This window comes from Marmota monax, unplaced genomic scaffold (genome assembly GCF_021218885.2).
Source record: "Marmota monax isolate L192 unplaced genomic scaffold, Marmota_monax_Labrador192_F-V1.1 WCK01_AAM20220418_F8-fsc00008, whole genome shotgun sequence".
NCBI classification, from domain to species: Eukaryota; Metazoa; Chordata; class Mammalia; order Rodentia; family Sciuridae; genus Marmota; species Marmota monax.
In genome coordinates this window covers 13,640,927-13,656,618 of record NW_026694432.1, presented here as the reverse complement: position 1 = coordinate 13,656,618, position 15,692 = coordinate 13,640,927, and the positions used below count along the sequence as shown (strand labels likewise).

The 15,692-nt window shown below is 39.4% G+C and overlaps 1 protein-coding gene across 1 annotated transcript in view; it reads right to left on the bottom strand.

Moving 5' to 3' along the window:
* Kiaa0319l (KIAA0319 like) overlaps nt 1-15,692 on the bottom strand; it is a 115,710-nt gene that overhangs the window by 20,209 nt on the left and 79,809 nt on the right. The window contains exons 5-10 of the mRNA XM_046468910.2: nt 14,659-14,760; nt 10,182-10,279; nt 7,374-7,461; nt 5,665-5,757; nt 3,214-3,346; nt 767-995 (exon numbers count right to left, since the gene is read on the bottom strand). Coding sequence (XP_046324866.1) covers nt 767-995; nt 3,214-3,346; nt 5,665-5,757; nt 7,374-7,461; nt 10,182-10,279; nt 14,659-14,760 — 743 coding nt within the window. The remainder of the gene's footprint in view (nt 1-766; nt 996-3,213; nt 3,347-5,664; nt 5,758-7,373; nt 7,462-10,181; nt 10,280-14,658; nt 14,761-15,692) is intronic.

Genomic DNA, 15,692 nt, shown 5'->3' with positions numbered 1-15,692 from the left:
GATTAGCATGACACTGTGCCTGGCTAGAAATAGCATCTTAAATATCATTAGAAATAATTCAGGGCAAACTTCCAACACAGGAGCTTCCTGTGGGAAGAACAATGGGCAAAATAAGCAGCCTGTGGGCTGGGTCCACTTGCAGACATTTTGTTTGGTCTGGAGTTTCTTAAAAGTTGGAATTTTTGACATTTATGAGAAATTAGTTTCTGTCTGCTCCTGAAAAGCTGGACTATCCAGCAATACTGGAACCACACTTCCACATGGCAACAGCCAGCTGGACCCAAAGAGCAGAGGACCCCTGCATTCAGAGACTTAAGTTCTCTGGCTCACCAGAGCCCCACACAGTATTCTTTATTTACTTATGTGACTTGCCTGGTGACAGATCTAATCTCTTTTTAGGTATCTCCAGATAAGACACCCTTGAGTCAGATAATCTACTCCAACTGGGAACAGAGCACACCAAGATTTGAACCCTTGTGGCCTCTAAGTAGTCTGACTCTCTGGGGTCACCCAGAACAACTACGTTTCTCATCAGTCTTTTTATCCCCCGCCTGATACTAAAGGTTTAAGTTAAAGATTATTGCTAACCTGTCAACAAAAGGCCCATAAAACTTTCTGGATTTGTTTTGGGTTTTCTTTTTTAAATATAAATGTACAAATCTGATTTTGGTAATTGAAATGGAAAAGAAATAAACCTTGAATGGTGACCCAATCCAGCAGTTCTTTATCCCCTGGACAAGAGAAGACAGAAAGCATTCCCTCCTACCTGCATCTCTACCACTTTCCCCTTGCTGCTTGGGCTGAGTGACCACTCATAGCTGCTGATGCCATGATCATCAGTGCTCTGGTTCCCAAAGAGAGTGATGGAATTTTGAGGCAGGGTGATCACTTGGTTGGGGCCCGCGTTGGCCACAGGGGGATAATCCACAGCTTTGTTCACTGTCAGACTTGCAGTGGTGGAGCTGGTAGCTCCATCAGAGTCTACTACAGTCAAGCTATCAGGGAAGAGACAGGAGTGCAACAAAGGATGAGTATTAGGGAGGAGGAAAAAAACTAGAGAACTAAAAATCAAGACTATGAAACCCCAAGGTGGCAGGATTACCTCTTCTGATTTTTCCTACTGGAAAAGCGGAGTAACACTAGAAGCTAACAGTGACTGAGGGTTTTACTATGTGACAGGCACTGTTCCAAACCTTTATATCTCATTGGATTCATCTAAAAGCTCTAGAAAGTATTATCCTTGTATTATTCCTTACATACACAAGGAGCCCAAGGCGAAAAGAGGAAAAGTAACTTACTCAAGGTCATGCAGCTGGACAGCAGTAGACTCAGGATCTGACAGGAAGTATGTCTCCAGCAACCAGTTTGCTCTGCTGCCTATGACAATCTGTGTGCTAAGACCTTATATGCACTGTAATACAATTCACACGATAACCATATAGAGTAGGTTTCGTCAGTGCACTCCACAGGAGGCTTAGAGAAGAGAAGCAATTTGCCCAGGGCTTCATGATGAGCCAAGATGCAAGCCCAGTTCTCTGATTCCAAAGCTCAGAAACCTAGTTTTAAAAAGAGATAATCCCCGGCCCCTAGTTCAAAGATACCACACTATATAGAGCACACTCTGTCTGCAGCAGATTGTCCCCATCATCCTGTTTTAGCTGTGTGCATATCATAAGAATGGCCATCCTGGGCACAGAGTCTTTGGGACAGACCAGGAGGGCTGGCTCTGGTAAGGGAGGAGTTTGAGATGGAAATGAATTCTCCCACGCAACAGGCCCACAGTTTGTGCCAGTGAGAAACGGGATTTGCAAGGAAAAAAATGTTCTTTTATAAGAGCAGGCTTTTACCTAAATGATGCCTTCCAGCTGAACAGCCTAGAGCTTCTCATGCCACCTCAAAATGTGAGTATAAGCAAGCAAAGAGGTTTGGGATCCTTCCATTTTGCTGACAGAAAGAGGAAAAGCATAGGAAAGACATGCGATTTATTTAATTCTCACCAGCCTCAGAAAGAGTCAGACATCTCTGGGGTTTTTATCCCACAATCTCACTTTTACCTGTGGTCTGAAGGGGATTTCTGATAGTACAGCCTTAAGGAAAAAAGCACAAAAACACGGGACATGCACACATGTACAAATCAGCAAGCACTGGAAAAGAGAAGTCCAGTGTTTGGCCTCTTTTCCCAGTTTCCCTGTTGTTTTCACAGGTGTGATGTTGTTAGCATACCTACCCATCTCCGTGTGACAACAGAAAGGGGTCACAGGCAAAATGGCTGCTGCCCATTGCTCTGCTTTTCACCCTAAACCGTCCCTGGTCTGTCTGCATAGACCCTGTGGTCGAAGAGCAAGCTGAATATAGGGCCAGGGAAAGAAACGACTGGGAGAGAGGAGAAGGCAAGCGAACCACAACCAGATTGAGCCTTAATGCTAATCAAATCCAAACCCATCATCTCATAGATTAAAAAGACATAAAGGGCTAGGAAAAAAAAAAGTTGCTCTCAGTGTCCCACATACCCAACAAACTTGGTTTACCACTGTGGCTAAAAGCCCAGACTCTAGAATCAGACTGCTGTGTGACCTTGGTCAAATTATTTAACCTCTTTGTGCCAAAACTTCCAAATGTGTTAATGAGAGTAACCATGAAGCCAGTTAAAAGGAATAAATGAGATACTATAAGCAAAGAGCTCAGAACAGTACTTGGCATACAGTAAATGTTCAAAAACATTAGCTATTATTGTCACTATTTAAATAAAGGATTAACCCAGACCAGGCTAAATTCTATAAATGGGAAATTTGCTTTTTTACAAATCTAATAAAAACCAAATCAACTTTTCATTTTAAGCTAACAAGAAGGCCCAAATCTTATTGTTCAGGAAGCTACCTTCCAGTTAGAGAATGCTACTAAGTCCAAATTTGCAAATTGATGGTAAAGATATGGTATGGTAAATGTTGTGCTAGGACAATCATCTCTGTGACCCCAGCAGAGTCTAAAACTTGATAAATATCAGACCGACAGGAAGACAGATGCCCAAGAATAAGTTGTCACATTATGGCAGGTGCTGGTGAGGCATGGAGGGAAAGAAGAGAGTCATAGTCTCTCCTCATGAGCAGAACCTTCAACAGTTTGAGAAGACATTCAAGGAAGTAAAACCAAAATGCCAGATACAGGAAGGAAAAGGGTAGCCTCTGGCCAATCTGACACTGAACCCTGACTTACCTGAAGGTGTAGTTCCCAGGGACCAGCTTGCTTAGTTTTAATATGGCTGTATCTTCAGAAATCTTCTCTTCTCTCAGAGGCCCCTTAAGTTCCTCCCAATGATACTGGACGATTTTATCATCATCAGTGCTTTCTGGACCACAAAGAACATCGTTTACAACATGAAAATGCTGGGTCCCAGGACGGACCAGTTTATATAAACCAGGACAACTACCTCAGAGATTTCAAGCTAGGAAAACCTCATGAAATTATAGACTTATCTCTCTAGAGTGTTTCTTCCCCAGAAATATTGGGTCATTCTGCCTCTCTATGAATATTCTACTGCATTGTTTCCCAAGAAACATAGGACACCTCTGACTAAAATACTACCGTATGAAAAAGAAAATAAAAAATTTCCCCCTGAGACCCAGTAGTGAGAATCGAATCAGGGGTACTCTACCACTGAGCTACACCTCCAACCCCTTTTATTTTTTATTTTGAGACAGCCTGGCCTCAAACTTGTGATCCTTCTGCCTCAGACTCCCAAGTCACCAGGAATATAGGTATGTGCCTCCATGCCCAGATGAAAATCAGCAATTCTTAAACACGTGAAAACATACTGAACTTCACTAAAAAAAAAAAGAAGTGTAAATTAAAATTACACTTGAGATATCACTTTTAAACTTATCAAATTATTTTTAAAAAAAGCTTCATGACACATTATATAGGTAAAGGTTGGAAAAAGGCCCTTTCATTAGTCATGGTGGAAGCATAAATTGATACAATTAGTTATCCTACAACTAGTACTTTGGCAATATTTATCTTTGTTCCTGCAATTCTTCTAGGAATTTATTCTACAGACACACTACACATGGGTTAAACATCATGTTGATAAGATTATTTATTATAACGTTGTTTGTAATAGCAAAAGAATCAAAGTAATCTAAATGGTCATTGCTAGAGATTAATAAAAGTTTGTAATCATACAACGAAATAATATTCTAGGAATATATCTGTCTAGGAATTTATCCTACATAACATATACATTAAGGAGCATGTTGACAAGATTATTTATGATATGTTGTTGTAACAGCGAAAGAATGAAAGTCGTCTAAATGGTCAACAATAGAGATCAAAAACAAGAATATAGTCACACAATGAAATCATATACATACATATAATGAAACACTCTAACTGCTAAAAGAATGAATAAGCCTTTCACGCACTGATTGAGAAAAATTCCCTCACAGAGAAACAAGCATAAACATATGTAACAGCACACCTAATGTGCTATCAATGTTCACACATGATGTGTTGTGTGTAAACAAGGGGATAACACTATATACATATTTTCTTATATGTACATAAAAAATTTCTGGAAGGATACATAAAACAATACCATTGGTTGTCTGGAGGAAACTGAATAGTTGGGAGACATGGATGGTATGATTCTTCTCACTGAGTACCTTTATGTATTATTTTGACCTATTTAAAACTATACAATAACAGTGCTATGTGAATACTTTCTATGATAAGCACTTCTTCCTGTTCTCTTTCCCCTTGGCTTCTATCCTTCTACTCCTCTTGCCAAACCAATGACAAGAAATGCTTAACCTTGCTAGAGGGTCCTCTGCCAAGCACTGAATGCATCTGCCAAAAACAATTGTTGGTGCCAAGACAGGGTAATGGGGCCTTAATGGGTCTCAAAAGAAACCAAGTGAATACCACTGAGAAGATGGGACTGAAACCTCTGCACACACACTGCAAGGATCAAGAACTAAGATTCAGGGCTGGAGATGTGGCTCAAGCGGTAGCACGCTCGCCTGGCATGTGTGTGGCCCGGGTTCGATCCTCAGCACCACATACAAACAAAGATGTTGTGTCCGCCAAAAACTAAGAAATAAATATTTAAAAAAAATTCTCTCTCTCTCTCTCTTAAAAAAAAAAAAAAAAAGAACTAAGATTCAAAAATCCTCTCCTGTCACCCATCAGGTGACGCTACTCTGATGAGTAAAATGGTAGTGAGCCCAGGCAGGTTGTGGAGGGCATTCTGAGTCTCCCTGGGAAGAGAGGACAATCTGGTTAGGCACTGATGGTAGAGTCAGACCTCAGGGTCATGCCTCTCAGTTACTTATCCAGCATGAGAGCAAGAAACATTGTTTCCAAAACCCGGAAAGGAAATTCCATCAAAGTAAATCTGAAAAACAGACAGTTCCAACTAAAATAATTCTAAATACATGCATAATACCACTTTCTTGCCATCTCAGAGCAGGAATATCACTTTAAACAAGTCATGTGGGAATTTTAACTAGGGCCTGTCCTGTCACCTACTTCTCAGTCAGCTGCTTCAGACCCATAACACAGTCAAGAAGACTGCTCCAAGCAGAATGCAGTGGGCCCTGAACCTTCTACCAGAGATTTCTACAGGAGTACGCTGTGAGTGCACTCTGTCACATTTAGACAAGTACTCACGGCTGCCATCAATGACTGTAGATGTGGTTGGCAAAGAGATCTCCTGGAACTGGGGTGACACGATAGCAACAGGAGGCCGATTCTTACGGGGTTCTGAAAGAAAGTGACCCAGAAGAGACTGGGAGGGGAACTTTATAAATTGTAAGAAGGGCAGGTCATAGCTGAGTGGATTACAAATCAGTTTCCATTACATAATTGACAGCTGAAGCATCACCAGATGGTAAAGTCACAAGACCAGGTTTCCATTTTATCTTTTCTTTTAAATTTTTTTTAGTTGTGGTTGGATATAATACCTTTATTTTTATTTATTTATTTTTATGTGATGCTGAGGCTCAACCCAGTGCCTCCTCACACATGCTAGGCGAGTGCTCTGCCACTGAGCCACAACCCCAGCCAGACCAGATTTCCATTTTAACATAAGAAACCTGGGAATGTATGGGCCTCTTTCAAACCTGACCACTCCTGGGCTGGGGATGTGGCTCAAGAGGTAGCGCGCTCGCCTGGCATGCATGTGGCCCGGGTTCGATCCTCAGCACCACATACAAACAAAGATGTTGTGTCCGCCGAAAAACTAAAAATAAATATTAAAAAGAAAATCATTCTCTCTCTCTTAAAAAACAAACAAACAAAAAAAAAAAAACGTGACCACTCCTAAGACTGTGCCCTGTGCATTCTCTTAATGCTCTTGTGTATCCAGCTCATGAAAAGTACTATAGCAGTCAGTGGCTACTTTCAGGACAACCTGAGAGGTGCACAACAAACAAGCTTTGTGTAATAAAAACACTGGCAAACAAACCATCCCTTGGCACAGACTATACTGAAAAGATAATGAGAGCTGATGGTGTAGGGGGTGACTATGGCTGTGTAAGGGAAGGTCACAAACCACTCTGGTCCACCTGAATGATTGTGACCTACAAACCCAGTGGCCTTTTCTTTGGGAAATGATCAAACAGTCTACATGTTGATCCCCATGTTGAGGACACAACCAGGGACTTGCTCATGCTAGATAAGGGCCCTACCACTGAGCTACATTCCAGGCCTACTGACCATATTTTAAAGAAGGTGAAAAGATTACATTGGCTACAAAACTCAAGAAATGAAAAGAAAATCTACTACCAAAAAAGACAGGAAACAGTACTAATTTGTGCTAGTACATGTGCTACTCTCCAACTTCTCCCAAATTTCTCTGAAAATGCAAAACAAGATCCCTTATACCTTGCTATTGTACTACAATCTGCCAACAATGGCTCGATTTAAAAGAATGACATGATGGATTTGGTTTCTAAAGTGAAAGAGACCAGCAGGTCTAAATGAGAAACTGTGTACAGAGACCCACATCTCTGGAAAGATAAGAAAGAGCTGGTCACTTGACGGGTTCTTCTGCATGCTTCTCCTGGGCTCCTGGCTTCCTCTTTCAGCATAGCCCACTTGGAGAAGTAGTTCTTTGGTAGGTAGGTTATTGCTTAGGCCACATTGCACTGTGGATGCTGTGACTAATGTTTCCCTGCCCAGTCCAGTGTTCCAATTAGAACACTTGGAACACACATATACTTTGCTGCCATAACCTTTTACTACACTGACCTAGGAAATGTCCAATAAATATTTCATGAAAAAAAGGATGGTATTAAAAACCCAAAAGTCAAATTTTCTCCTCCTCAGGAGTCTTTGAGAGAGAGAAATGGGACAGAGCTGTGGCTTGAAACACAAACCTGGCTTTACTGTAACGTTCACATAGCCTTCCCCGTGGGCATTTTGACCATCTACGATCACTCTGAATTCATACAGGCCTGGAGTCAGCTGCAAAAGTGAGATAAGATCTTTCAGACAACCACCAAGAGCAGCAATTGTATTTAAGACAACATAAGTATCTGAGTTTCTTCAGGCTGAATCCTGCACTCTCCTTGCCCTATTTTCAAAATGGAAAAAGTAAACTAGCTAAAGAAATTAAACAATGAGTTACACTAAAAAGAAACATAGCTTTTAATGTGAATATCTTATTACTAGCTGCCTCTAGAATAACATAAGGGATTTCAATCTCTCTATACTCCCATTTTCTTTTCAGAAGAACATTAAGGGCCCAACCATCCTACAGCACAGAGTTATGAAATTAAAATAATCATCTCTTCAAAGAAAAACATCTTGTAAAAATTCCAAATAGTTCCCAAATATCTAAGCAGTTTTCCCTCCTGACTTCTATTAACTATATGAACATAATATAAAAGGGGGCAATAAAATCACCTACCATCTCATTACCCTAACAATTAACTCATCATATTTCTCTATTTCCTTCCAATCTTTGCCCACATAAAAACTAGCTTTATCCAATTCATTCAGCAAACATTTATTGAGAATCAATCATATACCAGTCACTGTCTAGGCTTGGGGTTTGGAGGTAAATTAAGATTCCCACATTTGAAGAGCTCAAATTTCAGAGGTATTCAAGGTCTAGCTAAAACCAAAGTATCAAACTTTTTATTGTTCTTTTCATTTAGCATGAACCCTTTTCCCATCAAGATATAGTCTTTTTAATATTCACTTTAATGACTATAGAATAATAATAAATGTGTCATAAACATTTCACACTGTTGGATACTTGGGGTGCTTTTAAACACTTACTGTTATGACTAATGCTGTAATGAACATCTTAAAGAAAAATGGGGGTGTCCTTTCTTTAGAATTATCTCATTTGGATAAACACTAATTGGGTATCAGTAACATTTTTGACCACTCTCTCCCTTGTAATGCTTTCCTCCTAAATTTTCCCTTCTCCACCTACCTCATATTTCCTCCAGTTTACCTGCCATCCCTTAAATGAGAGCACACCCCAGGATCCAACCTCAGCCTACTTATTTCTTTAATCCAAACATTCTCCCTAGCTGATCTTATCTATGACTCTGGTTTCAATTATCTATTTGAGGTGGATATGCAAATTTATCTTTCTAGCCCAGATGTCCCCTAGTATATAGTTTCTTTCCCCCAGCTGCTATGGGGACAACTCCACTCAAATGTCTCACAGGTACCTCAAATTCACTCCACCTGAAAGTGAATTAATCATCTGAAAATTTCCCCCAAATCTGTTATCCTTTCTGTGTTCCTTATTTCAGTGAACATCCATCCAGGTGCCTAAGCGAAAAAAGCTACAATCATCCAACACTCTCACACAATGCCTTGATCATCAGATCATCACATTTTCTCAAGTTGACCTCCACTCACTTGTCTCCATCTACACTGCCACACCTTAGTTCTTTTTTTGTTTGTTTGTGGTACTGGGGATCAAACCATCACCTTGGTTTTTAACTACTCATCATATTAATTATTAAAGCATGGGATTATAGCTCTGGTGCAAACCTATTATTTAATTAATATCTCTGTGAACTTTGGCCAAACCACTTCCTTTTTTCAAATTTTAGTTTTGTTATTTGTAAAACAAATAGTAACACCTACATATTGGGGATATTATGACAATTAAAAAAAATAACTGAGTAAACCAATTAGCACCAAGTCTGGCATATGGTATGAGCTCAGTTGGTGGTTTCTCATTAATATCATTTATTTAGTTTTCATACTCAGAATAGTATCATTTCCCCCTTAATTTTTCAATACATTTGTCATTCATCTCCTTTAATCTGTGGACATAATGATCTCTCTAAACTGAAAATCTGAACATGTCTTTCTTCTGCTCAAACGTTTTCAAAAGCTCCCTATTTCCTTTAGGTAAGATTGAAAGTCTTTAATCCGCCATGAGGCTCTGCTGCACCTGGCCCCTGCATTTCTCCAACTGACTATGCTACCGCTCTTCTCACACCTGACTGTCCACTCAGGCTCAACTATGCACTGCTCCCCACATTTTCTCTCTCATTCTTAGCCCTGTGGATATGCTGCTTCTTTTGCTTGATTATGTTCCCTCCACCCTTTACCCAGGAAGTCAGTCACTTTTCAGACCCATGTAGGCAAATTTTCTCTTAAGAAATCTACTCTCGCTGACCTAGTGATCACCTGTTAGCCTTCCCTGCTTCCTAAGTACCTCCTAAACTCCATTCCCCTGAACATTAAAATTAAGATTAATTCACTGGTTAATCTCAAATGGCTCTCACATAACTAGTATACAAGGAGTAACCTTCCATTTAATGAATGAATCAGTAAGGGCTAAAGAATATAAACATTTTTATGGTTCTTAATAACTATATGAAAGGGACTGAACCAATGTACACAGTCATGTGGCCACAAATTACCTATCTTGTGTCCCAAATTCCAAAATCCTTATGTTGCCCTTCAAAGCTGTTTAGTGGATATATTCAGCTATCACTGCCATACTGGTTCAATTTTCTCACCATAAATGAAACTTTGAAAATCATACACTAACAAACACTGGATGTCAGCCAGTCAGACTTTTGAAGGAGTCACTTCTGGAAGATTATTCCCAACTTCAGTGTGGACAGAAAATTCTATATTACCTATTTTAGAATGTAAGTCATCTACTCTGATTTAGTCCTGCAAATGAAAAGAAGCAAATTCACCTTGGATAGTTTCATGATCTGGGAATGTTTCCCTTCCATTTCTCCACTGTAGTCTTTAGGATGAGTAATCAGCTGCCAGTCGTAGGTGTAGGTTTCTCCTATAGAAGGGCAGTTATGAAAATCATGAAAACACACACCTACACATAAAGAGCATGCCAATAACAAATCTTTTCTAAAGGCTGCCAATAATGAATCTCTTTTAAATCTTGACAAGGCCTTCATTGTTAAGTCTGTACCCCAAAGTCTTCAGGGAAACTAAACCATCTGCTGAAAGAAAGGGTGGATTCCGCTGACTCAGCTCCAGTTAAGGTTTCTTCTTCCACACACTCTGCTAACTATACTCATTTCTGCCCCATCCCACCCTCAGGTCAATCCTCCCTTAAAAATGCAGACTGTTGGGGGATGGCACCTCACTGAAAACACATGCCCTACCAATGCTACAGGTGAACTCATTGGGAACAAAGGCCATTTTCTTGCAAAACTTCTTTTGCAACAAAGAACAGCAATGACTTCTAAATAACATGGTTCAAAAATAGCTTTTTACAGAGTGCTAACAATGCTCCTCTCACTGAGGTCATCACACCCTAGTGAGTTAAAGGAGCTACTTCATTCCTGCTGAGCTAAATAACACACTGCAGAAAATGGTAGGGCATGGCCCATTTAAAACAGGCCCCACTGAAATTAATTAAGATCAAATGAAGCATTAAATGGTCCTCATTTGCAGCTCAGACTATATCACTTGGTAGCACAAGGGTAGAATCCTGTTATCTAAATGGAATCCCGCCCAGTAAAAGTGGTCTCAATTTGGGAGGCAGGGGATAAAATGCATTTCTGGCTAGGGAAGGGTAGGATTTGGTAGGAAGGTTTAGTTTAAGTTGACTACCCAAAAAGAGAAAAAAAAAAAAAAGAATCCTTAAATTCTTATCTTTTTATTTATTTATTTAGTTTTAGTTGTAGATGGACACAATACTTTATTTATTCATTTATTTATGTGGTGCTGCAAATTGAACCCAGTGCCTTACACATGTGAGGCAAGCACTCAACCACTGAACTACAACCCCGACTCCAAATTATTTTTTTTTAATTTTTTATTTTTTAGTTGAAGTGGACACAATCCTTTTATTTACTTTTATGGGGTGCTGAGGATCAAACCCAGGGCCTCGGACGTGCTAGGCGAGTGCTCCACCCCTGAGCCACAACCCCAGCGCTACCCCACTGCCCCAAATTCATATCTTTTTCTTTCAGAGTTACATAAAAGGCGATCGACTCAGGTGCCCTGAGTGGCTTGTTGGACCCGAGGGCTCTTCCTGAGAGTTCAAATGTTAAAATCAGCACAACTGGGCTGGGGATGTGGCTCAAGCGGTAGTGCGCTCGCCTGGCATGCGTGCGGCCCGGGTTCGATCCTCAGCACCACATACAAACAAAGATGTTGTGTCCGCCGAGAACTAAAAAATAAACATTAAAAAAATTAAACAAACAAACAAAAAATCAGCACAACTTCTGCCCTCATCCCAAGATATACTTCATCTGAAGACCAGATGTTATTTTATAATCCTAGGATTCATGATCTTCCTTCTGCCAGCAAACTAGTATTGTTTTGGAGAGTTGTCAATCCCAGCTGCTCTCACAAATGTACATACAAAAAGGCAGGTCAGGGACTGCGGCTGCATGCGGATATAGCTCAGTTGGTAGAGTGCTTGCCTCACATGCACAAGGCCATGGGTTCAATCCCCAGCATCACACACCCAAAAAAGTTGGGGCTGGGGATAGCTCATTTGGTAGAGTGCTTGCCTTGCATGCACAAGTCCCAGGTTCGAACTCCAGCACCACCATTTAAAAAAAAAAAAAAAAAAAAGTCTGCTCAGGAGGAACAGAAAGGAGCAGCAGAAGCAGCACTCATGCTGTGACACATTTCTTCCAACTCTAGTTGTAAATGCTTTTCCATACAGAAAGGAAACTCACATTAGCTTAGGAAGTGATCATTTTTAAATAACTAAAGGTAGCACTTAAGCATGGTGGTACACACCTTAGTCCTAGAGACTTAGGAGGCTGAGGCAGGAGGATTGCAAGTTCAAGGATAGCTTCAATAACTCAGCAAGACCCTGTCTCAAAATTAAAAAAAAAAAAAAAAACCTAGGAGTGTAGCTCAACAGCAAAGTGCCATTGGGTTCAATTCCAGTACCAAAAAAAAAAAAAAGCTACTAACACCAATGTCAAAAAGGGATGATAGGGCTGGAGAGGTGGCTCAAGCGGTAACATGCTCGCCTGGCATGCACAGGGTGCTGGTTTCAATCCTCAGCACCACATAAAAATAAAATAAAGATGTTGTGTCCACCGAAAACTAAAAAATAAATATTAAAAAATTCTCTTTAAAAAAAAAAAAAAAACAAGGATGATATTCCTAGGGCAGAAAAGTTGAGGGGAAGAATTTATGCCTTACAGGCAGAAATTTGCCCAAGGATAGGAACAATTGAATATAGGTCTGTTATATTGTTGACTGTAATGATATAGGGCAGTAGTTTTGAACCAGCCTTTGAACCCTACAGGGATCCTAATGAGCTGCCACAGGGCAAGAGAAAGATAAAGAACAGGCAGAATTTGCCTTGCCTCAGTGCCCCAATCCTGTAAAGCTTGAGACCATTCATCTCATGGATTTAATTAAAGCTGAAGAACTGGGCAGAGGAAAACTAAAGAATCTGTTTCCTTTCCAATGACCTGTTTTGCAACATTGATCTACAAGATAACAGTAATTCAAAGAAATGTATATGCAAATAGAGATTAGAAAAAAATAAAGCATGGCTGTAGATGTAACTCAGGGTAAAGCATTTGCCTATCATGCACAAAACCCTGGGTTCAATCACCAGCATACACTGTTCAAGATAGCTCTTAACTCCATCTTCAAAGACCACCAAATCTACTCACTGTAACTTACCACCCAAGAAAGAAAGGAAAAAGTTTCTCTAAAGGTAGAATGAGTTGGTAATAAAACCTCAGTTTGAGAGCAGAACTTTTGGTCAGAAGAAGGATTTAAGTTCTGGAAAAGTAATTTTTCATAAATACAGTATTTGGTTTTAGAACCAGAAATTAAGAATATTGTATTAGAAACAAGTACATAAAATGGGAGGACTCATCTGAATAGAGAAGAGTAGTTTACTTGACTAACCTTCTAATGAAAGCAGCATAAATCCAACACATTAATTTTCCAATGCTTCACTCATGTCATAGGTGGTCTTAAGTGAAAATGTTTGTGTTTATAAGTCAAACTTTGGTGTGGGAAATATACTTCAAAGGTGAAAGGATGTTTTACATTACAAAAGTTTCCTTAACTAGTGAATTAATCACCAATGCATTTAAATATTTTATAAATCTAACCAGGCATGGCCCTGCAATTCCAGAGTTTTAGGAGGCTGAAGCAGAAGGATCACAGGCCTTGAACCCAACTTAGCAAGGCCCTCAGAAACTTAGCAAGGCCATGTCTCAAAATAAGAAATAAAAGAAGATTAAAAAAAGAAGAAGAAGAAGAAGAAGAAGAAGAAAGAAAAGAGGATTGTGGATATGTTCAGTAGTAAAGTGTCCCTTCAATCCCCAATCCAAAATTTTTTAAAAAAAACAAATATATATTTTATAATTTTGAATTTTGTAAATCATGAATTAAGTTTTTTTTTTTTTTTTTAAGTTTCAAACCTACATTAACAGTAGTCTTGACTAACTTCTCTCCAAGTTCTACACCTTCTATTTACTAGTTTTTTTGGCCAAAATAAACAGGTTAATTTGAGTCACAGTTTCTTCCCCTTTAAATGGGTATAATAGCAGAGCATGGGGGAACATGCTCTGATTTCAGTGACTTCAGGAGGCTGAAGCTAGAGGATCAAAGTTCAAGGCCAGCCTTGGTACTTTAGCAGATTCTTAGCAACTTAGCAAGACTATCTCAAAATAAAAAATAAAAAGGACATGGGGATGTAGTTTAATGGTAAAGCACTCCTTGGTTCAATCCTAAATGCCAAAAATAAATGAGCAAATAAATAGGAATAATACAATCTAGCATGTAAGATCTATGCTAATGAGCATCAGCTATATGCTAGGCACTGAACTAGGTGATTTATATACTATCTCATTTTGCCCTTACAGTAACCTTATGAAGTAGGAATTATTCATTTTATATGAGAGAGAAGAGAGAGAGGGAAGAGAGAGAGAGAGAGAGAGAGAGAGAGAGAGAGAGAGAGAGAGAGAGAGAGAGAGAAACAGACACTCAGAAAAGTTAAGTAATTTGCTTAAAATCACTCAGCTAAAAACTGGCTAACCTGAGACTTGAACCCAGGCTTGATATCTCAAACCCTACTGTCTCTTGTATTTCATGAATATTTGTTCTCCCACATGTAATATCCTAACTTCACAGGGCTATTATGGAAAGAGTGAGTTGAGGTATGTGGATATCATTGTAATCAGAAATGTAACCCAAGTATAAAGGGATTTTTACCTTTCTGGGGTTCTTGGAGAACATATGCATTTAATTGAACTTCATTCTTAGGCAGGGTCATCTGGACACTCTTCCCAGCAGATACCACAAGTTCCTTTATAACTAGAAATAAAATAAAAATACCAGAGATAAGAAATATATCCAGACTGTGCCATTTTTCTCCTTCCTTTGTGATCAAACACCTTTCCTGAATAATACTCAGCTATGGCCTTCATTTCCTAATATCTTTCTACTCTCTTACCACCTGAAGTTTGATTTTGTCTCTACCTTTCCATTGAAAAGGATCTCAAGATCATCAACAAGTGGCTGCTGAGTAAATCTAACAGCTGTAACCCAATCTCTACCATCACCTTGGAGGCACCTACTCCTGCTGTCTCCCTCTTAAAGTTCTTGGTTATCATCATACTGTATCCTACTTTCCTCCTGCTTCTTTTTCCGCACTGTATTTTAATTATGGCCTGTCCCTAAGTCCTCTTTATACAATACTTTCCACAGAGTTCAAATTCTGTTTCAAGGATCGCTTTTATGTTGATAAATAACTTTTTAATAATATACATAAATAAGAAAGATGAATGTTAGTCACAAGGCCTGTCTTACTTTCTCTCCATTCTAGTTATTACTGGTCTCCCTTCTCCTAGCTCTCTCCCCACTTGAATCCATTCTATTTTCCTAAAATACTCACCCACCATGTTACTCTCCTATTTAAGAACCCTGTTCCCACACCATGTTAAAGCCAAACTTCTATCTTGGCCCTATAGGACCATCATGATCTGATCTCACAGACTTACCTTTCCTATCCAACTGTGCCTCTAAGTTACACTATTTTTTCTTTTTGTGCTCCACAGAAGCCATGGTCTACTCCAGGGGACTTTACAAAAGCTATTTTTAATTGAGATGTTTGCCTTTCTGTATTCTAAATACAGCATTTTGTTTCTAGCTTTAAACTGTCGCCAACAAATCTTCCCAGACCGTTTCAGTTCAACTGATCTATTTCTTGAATTGCTTTAGCACTGTGGAACACCCAAGACTGTAAA